This window comes from Pleurodeles waltl, chromosome 9, assembly GCF_031143425.1.
Source record: "Pleurodeles waltl isolate 20211129_DDA chromosome 9, aPleWal1.hap1.20221129, whole genome shotgun sequence".
Lineage (NCBI taxonomy): Eukaryota > Metazoa > Chordata > Amphibia > Caudata > Salamandridae > Pleurodeles > Pleurodeles waltl.
Window position 1 is genome coordinate 169594496 of NC_090448.1, and position 25251 is coordinate 169619746.

The following is a 25251-nucleotide window of genomic DNA, read 5'->3' on the forward strand; positions in this document are numbered from 1 at the left end:
GAGGTGATCGAAGGTAAACAAAATTGTATATTTACAGCTGTGTCACTGGGACTGAAGATTCAGAACTGAGGAACAAGACACCACCAGACTGGCTGTTGCTCAATGTGAGAGGACACAACTCGCCCATGCCTATCCTACAAACAGAACTGTTCAGGACGACAGCAACAAGAGTGCACAGTATGCAAGGGCTTTTTTTTCCCATTGATCGTGGCAGTCTTCAATAAGGGTGACTGCATTGCTAGGCCTTTGGATTCTGCCTCACAAATGCACTCAGCATCCTTGATCTGCCCAGTTAAGTGCTAACTGTATGTCTCGATGCCTCCCTATACACTATTCTTAAAGGACCGAATCAGCACTTCTTGATATAGATGACAAGAAGGACCAACTAACAGGGCTGATTCATCCATTGTACATCACAGTGTGACTGCTATATAGATCAATTGCACAGTCAGTATTAAAAAGAAGTAGTTTGCCCCCTTTCTTCCCAATTAACAACCACAGTACACATTGGAAAGGTTTTCATCTCCACTCCCCTGCACAAATTAAATAGCCTGTCTGGTTCATTTAATATATATGTAAATAACTACATTCTTTCACCATGTGTAATAATTGGGTTTACCTGTTTTACACAGATTACATTCAAATTACATAATAAAGATGGACTGCTATGCTGCCCTATCCATAATGTGTCTTCCTACAAAAATAAGGTATGGATAATCATGAATCGACAAACCCAAGGTACAAAGATGGACGTCTGAGCGCCAATACATGCTCAATCTTGAACTCCTTTTTTATTTAACCATTCATTTAGGGGAACAAGTATATTATAAGGCAACTCTTAAATAAAGAACTATTAGTTGCAGCATTGTTCCCTTAAGTGCCAGTGCAATGGTATGTCAAGTAAGTGTAGCAACGAACTGTACACCGTTGGTAATGCGAGTGTGGGGGGTACATAGTCCGCTGTGGTCGCAACCAAGCATTCCTATATTCAATCAGCATCAGAATTACGTCTCGCAAAAATCATTTATTACTTTATAGGCAAGTGGTGTAAGTAATCGGCCTGCAATTGCTCTCAAAAATACTAGGCATGCTGCTGCAGAGAATATGGAGGGAAATTTATCCAAAAAAACCAGCAGAAATACAGTTAGTTTGACCTGCTAGTCTATGCGCGCACCCTGCTCTATGTGAATAACAGAGTGCATAAATAAGGGGGAGACACGCAGGTATTGGCACAAAATCGTGTAGCAGATCAATCTTTAAGCCCCTGTTATAACAGCAGAGTCCCCCCTTTGGGCCCCGCGAACGACTGCACGCGTTTAACGCAGTAGTTACAAGTTTTGGTAAAAAGATATTCAGAGTTGTGGTGTCAGAATTAGAAGATACAATGATGACTTGCTAGCAAGTATGAACTCTTTAGCTTATTACACTCTCACCGTATCCAGGATCTGCATTCTTTCAGTAATGCTGGGCCGAGACACACACATATTCGAAGGATTCTTCACAGCGACCGACCACAGCCCCTACAGGTTGTTCCAGTGGAGCACCAGCACAACTTGGCTTGATGTTTCAAAAAAATGCCAAGTCTCCCAACATGAGAGTCTTGATTGTAGCCTTCTTGTGGAAGGTATATGTGCATGCTAAATATCCTGCTGGGGAGGCTAGCTGGTACATGTGCATAACTGCTTAAGCACGCTTGCCGAGAAGGACTCTGTCTGAGTGGTATGACCAAAGATAGACATATTTTCTAAGGTTGACTCAGATTGCTGGCCCAGAGTTCGCATTCAATAACTGCTGGCAGTCCTCAAGGAACCGGTGATGCGCTCGCCTTGCCCACTAGAGCCGATTTCAAACCATACTGGCAGTAACTTGTGGCACAGATTAAGGTATGAACTGGCTGCCTGCTGGTCGGGGAGACCAAATTGCAACCTGATCTGGGCAGCAGCTGAAGACTTCAGCAGACAGAAGACCCTTTTGCATGTCTTTTTTGACTAATCTGTTCAACAGGCAACTGTTCCTGCCCAGCTGAATTTCCTTGCCATAGGTCAGTGAAGGAGTGATCTTAGCTCTCATAACTTCCAGCAAAGGGAAGAGGCTTGGCCCCCATTGTGATTTTGATAGGGTCATCCGAGGGGTCAGAGCCTTTGCTTCAACCTGTTTTCACTGCTTCACGAAACAGCCCCTGGCATCAACATGCACCAGGAGGTACTTGTAGCCGCCTAAGACCTACCCTTGTGAGACTGTACATGGCAGGGTCGTCGGCATTCTGCTGGTTGCTTTTCCTAGCAGTACCAATCTTTGGAGGGGTTTGGGGGATTGGGAGGGGTGAGAATTGGTGCCACAGAGAAGCTGTGAGAGGTCTATAATAAACACGCTGAAAAGCATGGGGGCTAGCACACACCCATGTTTCAATCCCTGGGAAGTAGGGATTTCCCAAGGCAGGCTGACACGTTCTCCCAGTCTGATGCGGATCGAGGTATCAGTGTGCAACTGGATTATGGCCTCCAGAAGAGTTGAGGGAAAACCCCATTCCTGTAATTTGGCCCACAAGCACCGTCCCCCTGTCTCCCCCCCCTCCCCCACCTCCCCCCCACAGTACATGGCTAAACACTGTCTTAAAGTCCACAAAACAGCAATGCATCATGGGGTGTGATCTTGTTGCCTTATCCATCAGGATAGATATTGCCATTAGGTTAGTTAGCGTGCCAGACTTTGCCACATACTCTGACTGATACATTGGAATAGCCCCATTCGCTCAACCCACAGCCACAGGTTCTCCAGGAGCAAGATAGCATAGTATCTAGCTTCGGTGTCAAAGAGCGCTATTTACCTGTAGTTGCTCAGGTTGGATCTTGAGCCTCCTTTGTGAATCGGATGGATTATGACACCACGCCATGTTTCGGCTATTGCTGAACACCCCAGGCAATAATCAAAGAGCTTAGGGAGTTGATCAGCCCAAAATGTTGTATCCCGTTTGAAAAGTGCCTGTGGCAAGCTTTTGAGCCCTTGAGCCCCATCTGATCTTCCTCTTTGTAAGAAAAATGCCCAGCAAGAAAGGATGCCCATTCTGGTTCTGTTATACTTCCACAGCCAATTTGCTTTTCACTAGGGCCCAAACGTTCCTGGAGTTGGAGTCTTTACTTGCAGAGAGCAGGTTTGTTCAAAAATGCTCTAAGCGTTTACATTTTTTCCTCAAAAATGACCCACCTGCAGGTTTTCTGTGCCTGCTTTAACGCATAAAGTGGTTCTTTTGATCCTGAGTTTTTTCTGGCTCTCCTCAGAGCCTTATTGCTGGCTTTCTTGAGATTCTGGATCACAGCTGAAGCAACAATTTGTTTTGAAGAGCCATACCGCCGGGTTGGCTGGTGGAATTTTGTGAGGGGTGGGTGATAAGGCACGTCCACTCCATAATTAGAAACTCACTGCCAGCTCCAGCTATATCTAGATACTCAACACATTAGGGACATTACAATGTCACTAATGGAGCCACTCCATCAAAGACGCTTAGGATTCTCAGTGCGTATTCCTCTGCATGGAACTCTCGCCGAAGCATGGTGAGGTAAATTGGGCGCTATAATAATGATCTCTGGGCAGTGATTGCTCCCTGCCCTTGAGGTGATGTGATAATTTTCAATGAAGGGGAACATTTCTGTATTGCACATGGTATGTCGAGAAAGCAGCAAGTTTTCCCATCAGTTCTCATCCAGTTTGGTGGAATATCTTGCAGAAAGCGGCCATTCAGTTCTTTCTAACCCGTGCTATTGAGCTTTGAAGCCAGGTACTCATCCAAAAGGCTGCGCAGACAGCCTCTTGGCTTAGATTGGAATCAATGGTAAAGAATTTCAGACATGATTATGCCAACAATTTCAGTTAAAGCTGGACATGGGATTTGAGGGTAGCTCACTTTCTGTTAAGAGAATGAGTAAAGGAAATCATACCTGCAAGCCCACCAGAAAGTTGAATGGGTGAAGGTGGATACGGAGTCAAGTTTAAAATACTTTGGTTTACCAATGTACACACAATCTTGACCCATCCACATCAAAAATCAAGCTTAGACGACTTCAAATTTCACAAGTCCAGAGGCCTTCAAATCAAAATAGTCTGATTCAGACGACCTATTCAAGGCAAATACTGAAACAAAAGATGTTCTAATGCAGTGCTTAACCTGTGCGATGCCCTTCAAGATGATTCGGATACTGATCATGTCAGCTTTTGGAAGGTATGAAAGACTTACACATCCCATTGCAATTTACCTTTCGGTCCTGCAGCTGCATGACTACATTGAGAGACAAATGCAATGGGTGTTAAACAAGTTTTTTTCAATCAATTAAATAAGAACATAACCGCAACTGTGAACCTCCGACCATACTTAAACCAACAAGAAGAAAATGATTTACCCCAAAACAATGTTCCTTATTGAGACATCCTGAGATTTTGCCACTCAGCCTTTCTGTGAAATTTATTAAAACAAATCCTGAACTGGTCCATGCTCATTTACGCAGAGTCAAGCACTGTTGCTTGTTGGAGTTACAGCCAACAATGCTGTTTGCAGCAGGAGTGAAATCACTACTAAACAATATTTCTTCCACTCAAGCAATCTCTCCTGTTGAAAAATGCGGAGTCTTACTTTAGCCTCACATGTTCATGTCTGCGTGAAATGTGAATCTGAAAGACGTTGAGAGAGAGAGAGAGAGAGAGAGAGAGAGAGAGAGAGAGAGAGAGAGAGAGAGAGAGAGAGAACGAGAACACAAGAGAGTCTTTATCCATCCATCAAGCAAAGTGAACATGTTTTTCACCTTAATCTGAAAGTTATGTCATTTAATTGTAAAGTGGGTTGATGCCCACATGCTTTAGTGGGCAAAGGGAGTGCTTCATTTATGTTTTAATGCTTCTCCATCATCCACTGAATCTGCCAGTAAGATGTTCTGCAAAAATGATAAACCTATTGCACATTATTTGTGGCAGTCAATGGTTTAGTGAAAGCACTATAAAATATCTTCAAAACTAAATAATCCTACATTCTGGTGTCCTCAGAAACACACCAGTCTCCAGAACAAAGGTTCAGGAACATATTCTTTCTCCACATTGCAGAGAAACGTGTGTGGGCACTATCATTATCAAACATTAACACTAAAGAGCAAGTTACTTATCTTTGGTAACAATTTATCTGGTAGAGACAATCTAGTTGCAGATTCCTTATGTTAGGCTTTCTTCCATATGTCAGTCTGGATCCAGAGATTTTTCCTTGAGAGGTACCCCTGTGCACCATTAGGTGCATCGGTCGACTATGCATCCATTGTTGACGTTACAGATGTCGGGCAGAAGGTCAAAAGTTGTCAAATGCCGCCGCTCAATGTCCATGCAAGAAGGCAGAGGCTGGACAGGTTCAGATGGAGAGTCGTCTCCTGCTGTGGCCACAGACAATCTCCCGATTGGGCAGTCTGATTGGAGGATCGATGGCCATGCTCAAGAGCTCAGGATACCAGACTCTTTGTGCCCAGTCCAGAGCCATGGTAGCTACTTGACCCTGGTTATTTTTGATCTTCTTGAGAACTCTAGGCAGAAGTGGTATTGGTGGAGAAGCAAAAAGGAGGCCTGAATGCCACTTGAGACAAAAAGCATCACAGAGCGAGTGCCGCCTTGGAAACTCCAATGTGCAAAACAGCTGACCCCGCGCGTTCTCTGTGGAGGCGAACAGATCTAAACAAGGTTCTCCCCACTGCTGAAAGAGACCTTGCTCCACCTCCGGATGGAGACACCATTCGTGATCGTGCCAGGCATTGCGGGCTGAGTTTGTCTGCTCGGACGTTCAAAGAGCTTGCCAGATGGTGTACCACCAGGGATATGCCATGATGTTCCAGACATGTCCAGAGGCGCAGAGCCTCCTGACAAAGGGTCCACAATATCACCCTACCCCTGCTTTTTGAAGTACTGCATTGTCCGTGAACACCAGCACCACTTTCCCTTTGAGAGAAGGAAGGGAAGCTTTCAATGCTAGCCTGATCGCCCTGCACTCCAAAAGACATATATATATATATATATGTGTGTACAGATGTGGAGCTCAGACTCTGCCGGAGTCTAGACGCCTTTGATCTCTGCCTCTCCAATGTGCCCCCCCCACCCCCCCCCAATCTGTCACTACTGTCTGTTCTGGTTGGGGATGTAAGACTGTTCTGCCTCTGACCCAATCGCGGTTCAAAAGCCACCACTGCAAATCTTGTGCAGTTCTCTCTGAGATCTGGACCATTTTAGAGAGATTTCTCTTGATACTGTGTACACTGGAACTTCAGGTCCCAATGCAGAGACCGCATATGCCATCTGGTATGTGTCACCAGCAGGATGCTAGAGGCCATGAGGCACAGCAGCCTCAGAGTCATTCTCACTGAAATCCAGGATAAAGGCTGAAACATCAATACCAGTCTCAATATCCTGGACTTGTCGCTTGGCAGGATTGGCCGAAACTGCACTGTGTCCAGAACAGCTCTGATGAAAGGGAGCATCTGAGAGGGAGTCAGGTGTGTCTTTTACAGTTTATAATGAACCCAAGCAACTGCAGGAGGTCTGTCGTAGTCTGGGGGTGGGAGATAACAGCCTAGGGCGAGCTCGCCTTTAAACAGCCAGTCGTCGAGGTAGGAGGAAGACAAACCTGCGCAGATAAGCTCCAACCACCACTAACACTGTCATGAACACCAAAGGGGGGCTGGTAAGGCCAAAGGGGAACATGGTAAACTGAAAATGCTTGTGAACCACAAGTAATGTTTGTGGGCAGGCGGGATGGGAATAAGGAAATTTATGTCCTGCAAGTCCAACACTACCATCCAGTCTCCTGGTCAGATAGGACCTGAGCCACAGTGAGCATTTTGAACTTCTCCTTTTTGAGGGAGAGCTTGAGGGACCGGCGGCCCAGGGCAGACTAGGCCCATGTCCTTTTTTGGGCACCAGAAAGTAGCAGGAATAACAAGCACAACCTACTTCTGGCACAGGGACCAACTCTATGGCTCACTTAGCCAAGAGACCCATAACCTCCTCGCAGAGAAGTGTCAGGTGATCAGACTAGGGAAGTTTGGAGGCTGCAGCGGGAGGAATGGTGAACTGGCCCAATCACTGGCCCTCTGATCCACGAGAATGTTGGATCACATGTCCCTTGCCAAGCAGAGCCTGGGCAGCATAAGCAGCATGGTGGCTGGATGGAAAGGGATGTGGTTGGGCGCCCCTTCTGTAGCCATGAAAGGGGCGAAAAGCAGACTGAGTGAGGCGAGGCACAGCGGCGAGGCCAAGGACCGAACCATAGCCCTGGACTCCTTAAAGCGCTTCTGCACCGGGCCTGTTTTGTCTCTGAAGAGACGGGTGCCATCGAAAGTCATCCCCTGAAATGCCAGATATCCTCAACCAAGCGTAGTGCCTCTAGGCTACCGTTGATGCAACCGATCTACCCAGTGAGTCAGTCGTACCCAGCTCACACGTATCATGAACTTAGCAGCATCCCTCCCATCTGCAACAGCTTGGGAGAGAACTGTCTGAGCCTCCTCTGGGACCAGTGGCAGCACTTGCGCAACAGTGTCCCATAAAGTATGAGTGTTACGGCCCAAAAGGCATGCAGTGTTCATTGGCCCGCAATGCGAGACTGGAGAAAGAGAACATTTTCTTCCCAAGCTGATCCAATCTTTTGGAATCCCTATCAAGAGGTGCAGAAGGGAATGCGCCTGGGGATGTAGAGGCCTGGATAACCAAGCTCTCAGTGGTGCGAAGTTGGGTCAAGAAAACTGGGTCATTAGGGGCAGGCCTATGGCGGTGATCCATTGACCTATTAACAAGAGCCCCTGTGCTGGGTTTGGACAAAGTCCCCAGCAGGACATCAGTGAGGGCCTCATTGAAGGGCAAGAGGTTCTGAAGAGGAAGCCCCAGGCTGAAGCACATCAGTCAGGAGATTGGTCCTGATGGCCACAGAAGGCAGCTCGAGGCCCAGGACTTGGCAGCTCTACTCACCACCATTGAATACAACACTCCCTCTTCCATAGCCACGGTAGGTGGAGAAAGCATGTCAGGGAAATTGTCTAGACCACTGGCTTCACCCAGGTCCTGAGCCCAGTACATGGGGTTATCAAGCTGGTATTCTAAATGGTCCAGCAACTCCTCCATACTGTCATTGTACCCCTACCCATTAGAATAAGGGTCAGGATCCAACCTAGGGAGTTAGATCCCTGTCAGAATCAGTGTTGAGTGATGCTGGTCCGGCCCCGTGTCAGAGTCCGCAATAAAAATGGGATAGACGCTGATCATAGGCGGTGTCGGTAGCGACATCTGCACTGTCGTTGGGGAAGGTTGTAGTGGCACGACAGACACCAGTGGGGATCTGGGCCGAGGCCACCCATGCGGACCCAGAGGGGGCCCCTTCTGACTTTGCAGACCCCAAAACCACTCCAAGCAGGGTCAGACTGCCCAAGAATGTGGCGCATGGCCTCAGAGAACTCACGGAGTTGGGCAGGGGTGGCTCCAGCTCCCAGAAACTTAGGGAGGTGCAGAGATTACCCAGTAGTAAGCTCCAAGGATGGAGGCCCAGAGAGATGAGGCTCATTTTCCCACATCATGTCATCCGACTGACAGGGGTGACGTCGATGCATATTTGCTCTTCTTCAACTTCTTGTGCTTACCCAAACATCCTGAAGATTTTGTGTGGGGCAACGAAGAGTGTGGGCTCAGCGAGAGGTCTCGAGTGTTTTCTCTCGACCGAGAGCAACGCGGAGCCAAGCGCCAGGCCGCAAGTAGCTTTAGGGACCGCTCCCTCAAAGCTTTCGAGTTCATGGCCTGGCATTCGGAGACCGATTTCGGGTCGTGGTTGCGCTCCAAACATCTAAGACACACAAGGTGCGGATCTGTTACGGGGATCTTCCGATGACAGGAGCGGCAGGGATTGAAGCTGTTGTGGATCCATTTTAGTTTGTTTCGGTCTATGAGTTTGGCCTAGCTTTGGCTTGCAGGCCCGTGCCCTTTTAACTAGATAAATACGCTCGGTTATATTATTAATTTTTATAAATTTTAGCAGTATTTGCAGTTCTTGCATTTTAAAAGGAAAGTTTTTTTTATTTTTAATAATCATTTGCCATTCCATGAAAGCGACATTAACAGTGATGTACATACTGGATTGTCATCATGTCTGTTTCATGTTAGGAGAAAACAGTGTGTGAACAAGTTAGGCATTTTGTTATGATATTGTCGATACAGGTTTGAGCACACAACGTAACGCTAAGGTACATACCCAAGTCAGGATGTCCGTACGGACACTAATATGGGCCTTATAAAAACAACCTGTGAGACGAAGGTTGCTAGAGGGGGTTCAACCCAGGATATTCCATTTAGACTGCTAGTCACTTTGCAGCAGACCGCAGCCTTTGTCTCTACGAAGCCTGACTAGACGCCGACCTTGTAATGGGGGTTGGCGCGTTGCTCATGGACATGGCTTGGGCAGATTAGGTTATGCCTTGCTGTCTTTAGGACAGAAAAAACGCTTTAGGGAGGAATTTGCATATTCTTGTGTTTTGCAAAATGTTGGGATTGCTCATATTCACATCTCTTACTTTCACAATCCTGATTTTGTCTCGTCATTATCCTAATCATTGCTGCTCATGCATTTTATCGTATATTGCAGTCTTTTCAATAAAGTGTGTGGGTGTGTGTCTGTCTGTGTCACTTCTAACGAGAGAAAAAGATAAGACTTGTTGCACCTCGATTTCCCCGAGAGGATTTCCCACAGAGGATTTCCGAGTTCATGCACTAGGATGCCAGAAATCACCATCACTGTTTGAGTTTGGATGAGGTGCTGCTAGAAAACCGGAAGGGTTAGGCCAACAGTTGCCAACTGATGTAGGAGTGACTCATCCACCTACAATCAGAAGTGCTGCCGCCCCTAATCCAGCAGTCTTGTGGAGATACAAGAGTCCATATGACAAAGCTGGTCTTTCATGATAATATCTCTATGCACCAGAATGTCAAAAAGCTTCCAGTCAAAAAGTGACAGTGGGGTAGCTCTTCTTCAGATCTGCGTGTAGGCTGGCACATAAAAAAAGAACGGACGTCAGAGTGCCAGGGTGGTGCCTATATACGACCCCCAACATCATATCCAGTGACCACAACACCAGCGACGGTTGCGGAGTTGACCGACAACACCAAACGGCACACAAGGGTACTGCACGAGGAAAAATGAAAATGTCACTTACCCAGTGTACATCTGTTCGTGGCATTAGTCGCTGCAGATTCACATGTTTGGCACAGTCCGCTGCCTGGTGTTGGGCTCGGAGTATTACAAGTTGTTTTTCTTCGAAGAAGTCTTTTTGGTCACGGGACCGAAGGACTCCTCCCTCCTCGGCTCCATTGCGCATGGGCGTCGACTCCATCTTAGATTGTTTTCCCCGCAGAGGGTGAGGATGGAGTTGTTTGGTATAAATAGTGCCCATGCAATGGAGTGAATATGTATGTACGTTAAGAGTTTCTAATAATTATTTACAAATGTTCAGATGTTTAAGATTTATGATCTACTTCTAAACGGCTACAGGCTTCCCGGGGAGGTGGGAGGGTACATGTGAATCTGCAGCGACTAATGCCACGAACAGATGTACACTGGGTAAGTGACATTTTCAGTTCGATGGCATATGTTGCTGCAGATACACATGTTTGGCATAGACTATAAAGCAGTTACCTCCCCTAAAAGCGGTGGTTTAGCCTGTAGGAGTTGAAGTAGTTTGGAATAATGTTCTTAGTACAGCTTGGCCCACTGTAGCTTGTTGTGCATTTAGTACGTCTACACAGTAGTGTTTAGTAAACGTATGAGGCGTAGACCAGGTTGCAGCCTTACATATTTCGCTCATAGGAATGTTTCCTAGAAAGGCCATTGTAGCACCTTTCTTTCTGGTTGAGTGTGCCTTTGGTGTAATAGGCAATTCTCTTTTGGCTTTAAGATAGCATGTTTGAATGCATCTGACTATCCATCTAGCAATGCCTTGTTTAGAGATTGGATTTCCTATGTGTGGTTTTTGAAAAGCTATGAACAGTTGTTTTGTTTTCCTGATTAGCTTTGTTCTGTCAATGTAATACATTAGTGCTCTTTTGATGTCTAATGTATGTAGTGCCCTTTCAGCCACAGAGTTTGGTTGTGGGAAGAACACTGGCAATTCTACTGTTTGATTTAAATGGAATGGTGAGATTACTTTTGGCAGAAATTTTGGATTTGTTCTTAGAACTATTTTATTGTTGTGTATTTGAATAAATGGTTCTTGTATGGTAAATGCCTGTATTTCACTTACTCTTCTGAGGGATGTGATTGCAATGAGAAATGCGACCTTCCAGGTTAGATATTGCATTTCACAGGAATGCATGGGTTCGAAAGGTGGACCCATGAGTCTTGTTAAGACGATGTTAAGATTCCATGAAGGAACTGGTGGTGTTCTTGGTGGTATAATTCTTTTTAGCCCTTCCATGAATGCTTTAATAACTGGTATTCTAAATAGAGACGATGAATGAGTAGTTTGTAGGTAAGCAGATATTGCTGCGAGGTGTATTTTTATAGATGAAAAAGCGAGATTTGCTTTTTGCAAATGTAGTAAGTATCCTACTATGTCTTTAGTAGAGGCATGTAATGGTTGTATTTGATTGGCATGGCAGTAGTAAACAAATCTTTTCCACTTAGATGCATAGCAGTGTCTAGTGGAAGGTTTTCTAGCTTGTTTTATGACCTCCATGCATTCTTGTGTGAGGTCTAAGTGTCCGAATTCTAGGATTTCAGGAGCCAAATTGCCAGATTCAATGATGCTGGGTTTGGATGCCTGATCTGTTGTTTGTGTTGTGTTAACAGATCTGGCCTGTTGGGTAGTTTGACATGCGGTACTAGTGAAAGGTCTAGTAGAGTTGTATACCAAGGTTGTCTTGCCCATGTGGGTGCTATCAGTATGAGTTTGAGTTGGTTTTGACTCAACTTGTTTACTAGATATGGAAGGAGAGGGAGAGGGGGAAAAGCGTACGCAAATATCCCTGACCAACTCATCCATAGAGCATTGCCTTGTGATTCGCGGAGTGGGTACCTGGATGCGAAGTTTTGGCATTTTGAGTTTTGTTTTGTTGCGAACAAATCTATCTGGGGTGTTCCCCAAATTTGAAAGTACTTGTTCAGAACTTGGGGGTGAATTTCCCATTCGTGGACTTGTTGGTGGTCTCGCGAAAGGTTGTCTGCTAGTTGGTTTTGTATTCCTGGAATAAATTGTGCTATTAGGCGAATGTTGTTGTGAATCGCCCACTGCCAAATTTTTTGTGTTAGGAGGCACAATTGTGTTGAGTGTGTTCCTCCTTGTTTGTTTAAATAATACATTGTTGTCATGTTGTCTGTTTTGACAAGAATGTATTTGTGTGTTATTATGGGTTGGAAGGCTTTTAACGCTAGAAATACTGCTAACAGTTCTAGGTAATTGATATGAAATTTTGTTTCGTGTATATCCCATTGTCCTTGAATGCTGTGGTGATTGAGGTGTGCTCCCCACCCTGTCATGGAAGCATCTGTTGTTATAACGTATTGAGGCACTGGGTCCTGAAATGTCCGCCCTTTGTTTAAATTTTTGCTGTTCCACCATAGAAGCGAGAGGTATGTTTGGCGGTCTACCAACACCAGATTTTGAAGTTGACCCTGTGCTTGTGACCATTGTGATGCTAGACACTGTTGTAAGGGTCGCATGTGTAGTCTTGCGTTTGGGACAATGGCTATGCATGATGACATCATGCCTAGAAGTTTTAGCACAAATTTTGCTTGTATCTTTTGGTTTGGAAACATAGCACTTATTACCTTGTGGAATGCCTGCACTCTTTGTGGACTTGGAGTGGCAATTCCTTTTGATGTGTTGATGGTTGCTCCTAGATATTGTTGTGTTTGACACGGTTCTAGGTGTGATTTTGTATAGTTGATGGAAAACCCCAGTTTGTGAAGGGTTTGTATGACAAATGTGGTGTCGTTTGCGCATTTTTTTACTGTGTTGGTCTTGATTAGCCAATCGTCTAGGTAAGGGAACACATGTATCTGTTGTCTCCTGATGTGTGCTGCTACTACTGCTAGACATTTTGTGAACACTCTTGGTGCAGTTGTTATTCCGAATGGCAACACCTTGAATTGGTAATGTATTCCTTTGAATACGAACCGTAGGTACTTTCTGTGAGAAGGGTGTATTGGTATATGAAAGTACGCATCCTTTAGGTCTAATGTGGTCATGTAATCTTGCTGTTTGAGCAGTGGAATGATGTCTTGTAGTGTGACCATGTGAAAATGGTCCGATATGATGTAGGTATTTAGTGTCCTGAGATCTAATATTGGTCTTAATGTTTTGTCTTTTTTTGGAATTAGAAAGTACAGGGAGTAAACTCCTGTGTTTTTTTGTTGTACTGGTACTAACTCTATTGCATCCTTTTGCAGTAGTGCTTGAACTTCTAGTCCTAAAAGTTCTAAATGTTGTGGTGACATTTTGCGTGTTTTGGGGGGGATGTTTGGTGGGAAGTTGTGGAATTCTATGCAATAGCCATGTTGGATTATTGCTAATACCCAATTGTCTGTTGTAATCTGTTGCCAAGATTGGTAGAATTGGCTTAGTCTTCCCCCCACTGGTGTTGAGTGAAGGGGTTGCGTGACTTGAAAGTCACTGTTTAGGTGGAGGTGTTTTTGGAGTCTGGAATCTTCCCCTACTCCTTGGGAATTGACCCCCCCGATATCCCCTGAAACCTCCCCTTTGGAAGGAACCCTGATATGGTGTGGTTCTTGTTTGTTGGCTGGTGGTGTCTGTGGGTTGGCCACGAAACCCCCCTCTAAATGGAGTTTTCCTGAAAGAGCCTCTGCTCTGCGGGGAGTAGAGTGCGCCCATGGCCTTGGCCGTGTCTGTGTCCTTTTTAAGTTTTTCAATGGCTGTATCCACTTCAGAGCCAAAAAGTTGTTTCTCGTTGAAGGGCATATTAAGGACAGCCTGCTGGATTTCAGGTTTGAAGCCTGAAGTGCGTAGCCAAGCGTGTCTCCTTATGGTGACAGCAGTGTTGACTGTTCTTGCTGCAGTATCGGCTGCGTCTAGTGAAGAGCGGATTTGATTGTTTGAGATCGTTTGTCCCTCTTCCACTATTTGCTGCGACCTTTTTTGGTATTCCTGGGGAAGATGGTCTACGAGAAGTTGCATCTCGTCCCAGTGTGCGCGGTCATATCTGGCCAGCAGCGCTTGTGAATTTGCGATGCGCCACTGGTTGGCTGCCTGTGATGCTACTCTTTTCCCTGCCGCATCAAATTTTCGGCTTTCTTTGTCCGGAGGTGGGGTGTCGCCAGATGTATGTGAATTTGCTCTCTTGCGAGCTGCCCCTACTACCACGGAGTCAGGTGGTAACTGCGAAGTAATAAACACTGGGTCTGTGGGTGGTGGTTTGTATTTCTTATCCACCCTTGGGGTGATGGCTCTTGATTTTACGGGCTCTTCAAAAATTTGTTTTGCGTGCCGTAACATCCCTGGTAGCATTGGGAGACATTGATATTGGCTGTGTGTAGCCGAGAGGGTGTTAAATAAAAAATCATCCTCTATAGGATCGGAATGCAGTTGGACATTGTGGAATTCTGCTGCCCTAGCCACCAGTTGCGAGTATGAGGTACTGTCCTCTGGCGGTGACGGCTTTGTGGGGTATGACTCGGGATCATTGTCCGGCACTGGGGTGTCATACAGGTCCCAAGCGTCTTGATCCTGATCGTCATGACTTATGGTAGTTTGCGCTGGTGAGTGCATTTGTGGCGGTGTTTGTGCCGGCGATGCCTGTGGTGGAGAGGGCGGAGGCGTGACTTTTTTAACCACTTTGGCTTGTGGTTGTGCGTCATCCTTTGGAAGTCCGATCCTTCTTTTCCTCATGATTGGGGGAAGGGTTGATATCTTCCCTGTGTCGTGCTGGATGTACAGTCTCTTTTGTGTGTAGTCCGATTCTACACTTTGGAGCTCTTGTCCAAATTTGTGCATTTGGCCACTCATTCCTTGTTCCTCTGAGTAGGATGAAGGTGTGGTATTTTTCGGCGCCGAAAGAGAATCTTTTTTCGGTTTCGGCACCGACAGAATTTTTGTTCCTTTCGGCATGGATTCTCGGTGCCGATGTTTTTCGGTGCCGGTATCTTGTTTTTGTCTCTCGGAGCCGCTTTCTCGGCTCCGAGGTTGCTCCATGGCGGTCCCTCGACCGGAGTCGGGTGTCTTCGCTATGGGCGTGCCCTTTTTCGGCGCCTTCGACGGGTCGCCTGTTTTATGGGTCGAGCCATGGCCTGTTGGCAGTGGCGTCCCCTGGGCTTTCGGTTTGTCGATGGATTTACTTTTCGACGTCTTACTCACAGTTTGTTGCTGTTGTTCGACGTCGGAGTCTCCGGATTCTGATTCCGGAACCGAGAATGTTTCCTCTTCCTCGTCGAAACGTTGTTTTGTCGACGTGGACGCCATTTGTTGACGCCTGGCTCTTCGGTCCCGGAGTGTTTTTCTGGACCGGAAGGCTCGGCAGGCTTCACAGGTATCCTCCTTGTGCTCGGGGGACAAGCACAAGTTACAGACCAAGTGCTGATCTGTATAAGGATACTTACTGTGACATTTTGGGCAGAAACGAAACGGGGTCCGTTCCATCGGCTTCGATGTCGCACGCGGTCGGGCCGACCAGGCCCCGATGGGGGATCGAAACTACCCCAAAGTCTTCCGATGATCGGTGTCGATGTACCTAACTATCCCGATACCGAACGGAACAATACCGACGCTTTCTTCCGAGATTCTGACTAACTTTCCGAACCGAAACACGGAGCGAAAAGGAATACGTCCGAACCCGACAGCGGAAAAAAACAATCTAAGATGGAGTCGACGCCCATGCGCAATGGAGCCGAGGAGGGAGGAGTCCTTCGATCCCGTGACCAAAAAGACTTCTTCGAAGAAAAACAACTTGTAATACTCCGAGCCCAACACCAGGCAGCGGACTGTGCCAAACATGTGTATCTGCAGCAACATATGCCATCGAACTATCTGTATCCAGGCGGACGCCTGGGATAAATTCTAAGGTAAGGAATCTTCAACTAGAGGTAGCCATCAGATACAGCATATAAACTTCCTGACCTGATCAAAAGGAAGACCTTGAATGTCAGTCAACTTTGGTGAGTGGACTGACAGACTAGGATAGTCTTTAGGTGGTAAAAGAATCTGCACGGGTCAATTATTAATGCAATAGATGTTTTAGTATTTTGTTGCATGCAAAGATGTTCTTTTTAAGCAGATCCACTGTCTACTCTTCATCCCGATTATTGAAAGCCCTTCTACGCCAGAGTACAAACAGGAACTTGAAACTGGAAACGTGACACTATACAAGACAGTGAGCAGCCTAAACCTTTTCATTACCTTTCTGAACAATCCAACACAAACAAATACATGAGCGAGCAATGCAATACCACTTTTCTTATCTGTTAAAGGTGTCTCAAATCATACCACAATATAACTTAACAAAATCTTCATATTGCAGGATCTGATAATTTAAATTCATATTACAGAAAATACTGAAACTGCTAATATGTGACCTTCGCTTGGGCACTGCATATCCCAATGTCACTTTACAGTTCACAATATATGCAAAAGATCTGCACTTTTGTAATGGCATTTCTATAGCTCACACCTAGCAGGAGATCAACAGCACAGTGAACACAGCCACAATGTGTACAATACTAGGAAGGGGAAATTTATTCATCAGCGACTAAGAAAACTACAAAGTGGGTCAGTTTGAGGAAAAAAAAAAAAAAAAGAACTGTTCATATCTTGATATTTTTCAAATTGGCATAAGATTGCCATCTGTCTTTTAAATACAAGCATAAGTAAAATAGATGGTGGTGTATAAAAGGAAAACTGAATAATAGGTTCCCTTTAAACATGCAAGCTAATTACACCACCAGGTGAGGGTAAGCGTTTTTTGTGCATTTTAGGGTAACATTCGGAAATAATTGCCATTCAAAAATTAACTGAACACCACTTGCGTTCACAATGCTTAGACTTACGTTTTATCTTGGATAAACTTGCTGTGCTGCAAAGGATGCATTGGCCTGTTCCCACTCAACTTCTCTTTGGGCGACTTCAACATCTTGGAGACGGGTGAGGCACTGCTGCCACTGCAGGGGCGCTTGCTGCCGCTACCAATGCTCCCTTTATTCTTCGAAGGTAACGAAGAAAGCAAGGAATAGACCGAAGAGGATGGGGGTGTTAAAGGTTGCTTGATCAACGAGCCGTGTCTTCTTTCTGTGAAATGAGACAATGTACACGTTATTTTTTTTCTTTGAGACAAGTGCATACCTACTGAGAAGCGGAGCAAACTTGGTTCATTTCTGTGGAGAAAGAAGCGAAAGAATGGACAACCCTAAACCAAATCTTATTTTTGCAAAGACACTGTACACACATTTATTTATTTGGAATTTTAAGTACATGCCCACAGCTTTCTTGAGCATCACAAGTACAGCTTTCTGTTAATTCAATACAAGCATACACGTCTAAGGACAATAAAAATAGATTTAGAATGATGCAAAAGGAAAATGTTACTTACCCAGTAAGCATCTGTTTGTGGCATGTAGTGCTGTAGATTCACACACTTAGCATAATCCTGCCATCTAGTGTTGGGCTCAGAAGCATGCAAGTTGTTTTCCTTCAAGAAAAGTTGTTCGAGTCACGAGGTAAAGTGACTCCCCTCCTCTTGCTGGTAATGCACATGGGCATCGACTCCACTGATAAGCCTCTTTTCACGCAAGGCAGGTGAGGATGGAATGTGAAGTACGGCGCAGCATACTAAGATGTCTGTGCTAAATGAATATATGATAACACAGGTGTCCTAGGAGGAGGGTGGGTGCACGTGAATCTACAACACTACATGCCATGAAGAGATGCCTACTGAGTAAATAACATTTTCCGTTCAAGGCATATGTAGCTGTAAATACACATGCTTAGAAAAGATTGAAAAGCAGTCGTCCTCAATACACAGTGGCTCAGGGGAAGAAAGTCTGTTACGTTTTTTTTTTTTTTTAAACGAGCAGAGTAAGCTCTAGGCGGGACAGGTAAAATTGTTTTAGCTTCAGCGTAGCATGTTTGTATGTATTTGACAATCCTAAGTGCAATGACTGGTTTAGAGGTGGCCTTTCATTTGGACGGTTTCGAAAAAGCAACAAAGTTGTTGTCTTTTCTAAATGACTTAATACTATCAATATAATATTTATTAGGGCTTGTTTTACATCTATGGTGTGTAGAGCCCTTTCCACAACTGATTTGGGTTGGGGAAAATACAATTCAATAGATTACGGTGGAAGAGACAACACACATTTGGGAGAAATTTAGGACTGGTATGTAGTGCCACCACTCTATCTTTATGTAGTTGGGAGAAGAGTTATTCTAAAGAATGCCTGAAGCTCACTGACACGTCTGAGTGAAGTAATGTCAACTAGAACAGATACTTTTCAGGATAAAAACTGGAGGAGGCAAGACTGGAGGGGCTCAAATGAAAGACCCATTAATCTTGCGAGTACAATATTGAGATTCCAAGTAGGGGTAGGTGGTGACCTCTGAGGAATGACTCTTAAGACCTTCTAACAACGCTTTCATGACAGGAATCCTAAATTGAGGAAGTTTTAGTTTTGAAAATATGCGACCACTATCAAGAGATGTACCCTTATAGGTGAGAAAGCTAGATGAGTAGTGTGTAAATGGAATAGATAACAGACAATGTCTTGAGCATTGGGTTTTAAAGGATCAGTTTGCTTGGAATGACAGTAGTTGTAAGGAAATGCCTCCTTGGCATGGTTGCCCCCTGACTTTTTGCCTTTGCTGATGCTATATTTACAATTGAAAGTGTGCTGAGGCCTGCTAACCAGGCCCCAGCACCAGTGTTCTTTCCCTAACCTGTACTTTTGTATCCACAATTGGCAGACCCTGGCATCCAGATAAGTCCCTTGTAACTGGTACTTCTAGTACCAAGGGCCCTGATGCCAAGGAAGGTCTCTAAGGGCTGCAGCATGTCTTATGCCACCCTGGAGACCTCTCACTCAGCACAGACACACTGCTTGCCAGCTTGTGTGTGCTGGTGAGGACAAAACGAGTAAGTCGACATGGCACTCCCCTCAGGGTGCCATGCCAGCCTCTCACTGCCTATGCAGTATAGGTAAGCCACCCCTCTAGCAGGCCTTACAGCCCTAAGGCAGGGTGCACTATACCATAGGTGAGGGTACCAGTGCATGAGCATGGTACCCCTACAGTGTCTAAACAAAACCTTAGACATTGTAAGTGCAGGGTAGCCATAAGAGTATATGGTCTGGGAGTCTGTCAAACACGAACTCCACAGCACCATAATGGCTACACTGAAAACTGGGAAGTTTGTTATCAAACTTCTCAGCACAATAAATGCACACTGATGCCAGTGTACATTTTATTGTAAAATACACCACAGAGGGTACCTTAGAGGTGCCCCCTGAAACTTAACCGACTATCTGTGTAGGCTGACTAGTTTTAGCAGCCTGCCACAAACCGAGACATGTTGCTGGCCCCATGGGGAGAGTGCCTTTGTCACTCTGAGGCCAGTAACAAAGCCTGCACTGGGTGGAGATGCTAACACCTCCCCCAGGCAGGAATTGTCACACCTGGCGGTGAGCCTCAAAGGCTCACCTCCTTTGTGCCAACCCAGCAGGACACTCCAGCTAGTGGAGTTGCCCGCCCCCTCCGGCCAGGCCCCACTTTTGGCGGCAAGGCCGGAGAAAATAATGAGAAAAACAAGGAGGAGTCACTGGCCAGTCAGGACAGCCCCTAAGGTGTCCTGAGCTGAGGTGACTCTGACTTTTAGAAATCCTCCATCTTGCCGATGGAGGATTCCCCCAATAGGGTTAGGATTGTGACCCCCTCCCCTTGGGAGGAGGCACAAAGAGGGTGTACCCACCCTCAGGGCTAGTAGCCATTGGCTACTAACCCCCCAGACCTAAACACGCCCTTAAATTTAGTATTTAAGGGCTACCCTGAACCCTAGAAAATTAGATTCCTGTAACTACAAGAAGAAGGACTGCCTAGCTGAAAACCCCTGCAGAGGAAGACCAGAAGACGACAACTGCCTTGGCTCCAGAAACTCACCGGCCTGTCTCCTGCCTTCCAAAGATCCTGCTCCAGCGACGCCTTCCAAAGGGACCAGCGACCTCGACATCCTCTGAGGACTGCCCCTGCTTCGAAAAGACAAGAAACTCCCGAGGACAGCGGACCTGCTCCAAGAAAAGCTGCAACTTTGTTTCCAGCAGCTTTAAAGAACCCTGCAAGCTCCCCGCAAGAAGCGTGAGACTTGCAACACTGCACCCGGCGACCCCGACTCGGCTGGTGGCGATCCAACACCTCAGGAGGGACCCCAGGACTACTCTGATACTGTGAGTACCAAAACCTGTCCCCCCTGAGCCCCCACAGCGCCGCCTGCAGAGGGAATCCCGAGGCTTCCCCTGACCGCGACTCTTTGAACCTAAAGTCCCGACGCCTGGGAGAGACCCTGCACCCGCAGCCCCCAGGACCCGAAGGACCGGACTTTCACTGGAGAAGTGACCCCCAGGAGTCCCTCTCCCTTACCCAAGTGGAGGTTTCCCCGAGGAATCCCCCCCTTGCCTGCCTGCAGCGCTGAAGAGATCCCGAGATCTCTCATAGACTAACATTGCGAACCCGACGCCTGTTCCTACACTGCACCCGGCCGCCCCCGCGCTGCTGAGGGTGAAATTTCTGTGTGGACTTGTGTCCCCCCCGGTGCCCTACAAAACCCCCCTGGTCTGCCCTCCGAAGACACGGGTACTTACCTGCAAACAGACCGGAACCGGGGCACCCCCTTCTCTCCATTCTAGCCTATGTGTTTTGGGCACCACTTTGAACTCTGCACCTGACCGGCCCTGAGCTGCTGGTGTGGTGACTTTGGGGTTGCTCTGAACCCCCAACGGTGGGCTACCTTGGACCAAGAACTAAGCCCTGTAAGTGTCTTACTTACCTGGTTAACCTAACAAATACTTACCTCCCCTAGGAACTGTGAAAATTGCACTAAGTGTCCACTTTTAAAACAGCTATTTGTGAATAACTTGAAAAGTATACATGCAATTTTGATGATTTGAAGTTCCTAAAGTACTTACCTGCAATACCTTTCGAATGAGATATTACATGTAGAATTTGAACCTGTGGTTCTTAAAATAAACTAAGAAAAGATATTTTTCTATATAAAAACCTATTGGCTGGATTTGTCTCTGAGTGTGTGTATCTCATTTATTGTCTATGTGTATGTACAACAAATGCTTAACACTACTCCTTGGATAAGCCTACTGCTCGACCACACTACCACAAAATAGAGCATTAGTATTATCTATTTTTACCACTATTTTACCTCTAAGGGGAACCCTTGGACTCTGTGCATGCTATTCATTACTTTGAAATAGCACATACAGAGCCAACTTCCTACGCCAACTTCCTACAGTAGTGGACAAACATTTTCTAATTTGCAGCATAACAAGCACAAGTAGTTGGTCTGCATGGTTCTTTAAGAATGACCATACCGGGCTGTGGTCGGATCAGATAACCAAACTCTAGGACTTGAGGAGTCAGATGACAAGTTTGAGGGACCTGGGTGCCATGACACTGCATAAGAAGGTCCTGCCTGTTATGCAGTACCTCGTGGGGAACTACTGAGAGTTCTAGGAGTGTGAAGAACCATGGTGCCGTGCCCATGTAGGAGCTACTAGGATATGGGTGAGAGATGTCTGCCAAAGTTTGCAAACCACAAATGGAAGCAGTGGGAGGGGTGGAAAAGTGTAAGCAAATATCCCTGACCAACTCATGCATAGCACGATGCCCTTGGACTGTGGGAATCTGGAGGTGAATTTGGGCATTTTGCGTTTTTTTTTGCTGTGGCACAAAGGTTTATTCCTGGGTGACCCAAACGCTGGAAGTATAGAAGGAGGAATGGCTGATGGAGCTTCCATTTGTGGATTTGCTGACACCTACTGCTAAGATCTGCAAAGTAGTTGCCTGCTACAGGCAGGCACTCCGCTAAAAGGTGAATGTTGTATTGGAGATCCCATTTCCAAATGATCTGGGCTAGGTGAGAGAACTGAGGGTACCCTGGTGTCTCCTTGCTTTTGGAGATAGTACATGGTAGTCATTTTGTCTGTTTTGATCAAGACTACTCTGAGAATGAGGTGGGGAAAGAAGGCTTTTAACACTGGATGAACAGTCAGCATCTCCAGGTGATTGATAAGGAGATGTTCCTTTGCTGAGTGTCCAGCATCCCTGGACAGTGAGAGCCTGTGAATGCACTATCCAGCCTGTGAGGCAGGTGTCCACTGTTACGGTCCTCTACAGGACTGGGTCCAGGAAGGCCGTCTTTTTTAGAAGATTATTGGTGTTTCACCATTGCAGAGAGTGGCAAGTTTGACGGGCAACATTAGATCCTCCATTTGACCTGCCGGTTGAGATCATTGGCACGCTAAGCACTCTTGCAACAGATGCATGTTGAGTCTGGCAAGAGGTACTATGGCTATGCATGAAGCCATCATACCAAGCAGATGTACGACTGTCCTCACTGTTACTTGCTGATGAGGCTGGAACAGATGAATAAGCATCTGAAAGGACTGGATATGGGCAGCAGAGGGGTAGGCTATCCCTCTTTGTGCATAGAGGGTGGCTCCTAGGTAGGGTTGTTTTTGGAGAGGCTGGAGATGGGGTATGACTGCATTGATGGTAAATCCTAGATGATTAAGTTTATTGTGGCTTAAGCGTGTTGGAAGAACTGTTGACAAGTAGCACTTTTGATGAGCCAATACATTAAATACAGAAAAACCTGTATGTTTTGCTTGCGCAGGTGGGATGCTACTACTACAAAACATTTGATGAAAACCCTGGGCATGGCTGTAACCCTGAATGGGAGCACCTTGAATTGCAACTGCTGGTGGATTATTATGAACCTGAGGTATTGGTGATGCACCAGGTGAAGAGGAATGAGAAAATATATGCCCCTTGTAGCGATCCCCAGCCCAACCCACCCCACCTTGCCTAACATCCATGCCCCCCTCACCCCAGAAACTGTTGTGTGGTCGGGGGGATGCAGGGGGCTGGCAAGTAAGGGTTTGGCAGAGGTGGCCCTTTCCTTTACCCCTCATATTCCTACCCCTTTAGGAGCCCCTGTAGTAACCCCTAGGAGAGAGGTGGAGTATGGATGGGGATGTTGGTTAAAAAAAAAAAAATACGGAAGGGCCTGTGGGGATGCAATATGTCCCTACACGATAGGGGGAGCAACGAAAGGCATCACATTGTGATGATGTTTGCAACACTCCAATAGCTTTGCCCCCTCTTAAGGTCTTTTTTATTTTCTTGAGTGGAATGTTTACTTAAGGGCTAAAGAGGTGTAACCCATCAACAAAAAGCGCAAAGATGTTTTGTTGCACTTTGAGTTTGAAGCCTAAAACCCTAAGCAAGCGTACGTGACGTCTGAGGAGTACAGTAGAATTGAGGCCTCTTGCTGCTGTGTCGGCTGCATCAAGGGCGAAGCAAATGGAGTTGCTTGCAATTAAACTCTCTGAGGTGATCTTATATACCCTTTTTTATCTTCTTTAGGGAGATGTTGGAGGAGCCCCTCCATCTTGTCCCAAAGAGCTTTATTGTAGCAGGAGAGCAGACCAAAGGAGTTGACAATTCTTCATTGTTTGGCAGCCTGAGCAACCACCCTCTTCCGCACTGCATCTACATTTTTGCTATGTCTGGTGGTGGCGTCTCACTAGATGTTTCAGAGTTTGATCTTTTTCTTGCTGTAGCCACCAACAGGGTCAGTTAGGGAAGGTTTATAATTTTTAATCAACCTTTTGAGTAAGGAAACATCCCTCAACTGGGCTTTTAAGCATCAGCAGATAGTGTGCCAAGTGTTGGCTAGAGGAGAGGGTCTCAAACAGAAATTCATCCACTAGATGTCCTGTGTGGAGCTGAACTTTATGATCTGCAGCTGCCCTACCTATGACGTTGTGGTAGGCAGTGGTGTTGTCTGGAGGAGACAGCTTTGCTGCGTAAGGATCGAGGTCTGTGTCAGTAGGTGGGGCGATGTCATAGGTATCCCATGGGTCATCCTGAGGCGAACTGGAGCACTAATCTTAATCATCCCCGCCCCCAATACCTCATCCCGAAAATAATGACTAAAACCCTCTGAGGAATATGATGCTGATGCAGGAGGTGAAGCTGATACAGCAGGCGGTTGTGGTGGGATGGTATGCACAGAGCTAGTTGCCTTGACAGCCTTCTTTCTGTGCTTTGGAGTTTTAGGTATGTCCAAAGCCTCCTCAAAACTAAGTTGTCGCTTTGTTGGTCGTGAACCTGCATGAGGGGGTCGTGCCAGGATGCAGCCAGTGCCGGGGTGAATGACAAGATATTTTGGGTGTAAGTATTTCATCCCCAGTGCGTTGCAACACAGGTTTCACTGTTTCGGAATAGAATGTGTGCTTGGCGAAGAACTTGTTTTTTTGTTCCGACACAACCTTTGATGCTGAGGCTTTCAATGCCATGCATTTCGACTCAGACTTTTGATGCTGTGGGTCTTGGGTCGATAGGAGATTTTGATGCCGGGACGGAGTGGTGTTTCGGTGCCGACACTCTGATATTCGATGTCTGTCTTGATTCAATGATGAGGGAGTATGTTTGAGAGCATGTATCTTCTGCTGTTTATTCTGCGCTGAGCCAGTACTGGGCATATCAGACAGCTGCTCAGTGCTTACCATGGCCCGAGGGCAACAACGGCCCAAGTGAAGATTTTGATCGGTCCAGGATTTTTAGAATGGGTTGCAGGTGTTGGAGCCGTGATGGAGAGGGCACTGTACCCTCTGATTGTCCCAGCGTGATGTCCTGACTTTCCAATTCGGAGCCCTTGTCTGCTGCAGACACCTGGGCGCAAGCCTCCTCGTGATGGTCTTTGGCTACAAAAAGGTCTGGTGTGTCATCGCTGTGGTAGAACATCTCAAATCGTCAAGCTAATCAATCCCATAGTATCTTCTTGGACTGAAAGGATTTGCAGGCGGCTTCCTGATGGTCCGGACAGAGGCACAAGTTACACATCTGATGGAGATCAGTGGGTGGGTACTTGGCATGGCATCAAGGGCAGAACCTGAAGGGCGTTCATTCTATTACCAGGTGGACATGGTGTGTAGGGAACATGGAAGATAAATTCTGCCCCGATGAGTGAAGG

At 46.3% G+C, this 25251-nt stretch overlaps 1 protein-coding gene across 1 annotated transcript in view; it reads right to left on the reverse strand.

The window, feature by feature from the left end:
• Positions 1 to 25251, reverse strand: part of ATXN7 (ataxin 7) — a 295992-nt gene that overhangs the window by 181017 nt on the left and 89724 nt on the right. Inside the window, exon 4 of the mRNA XM_069206513.1 lies at positions 17048 to 17285. Within this exon, the coding sequence (XP_069062614.1) occupies positions 17048 to 17285 (238 nt within the window). The remainder of the gene's footprint in view (positions 1 to 17047; positions 17286 to 25251) is intronic.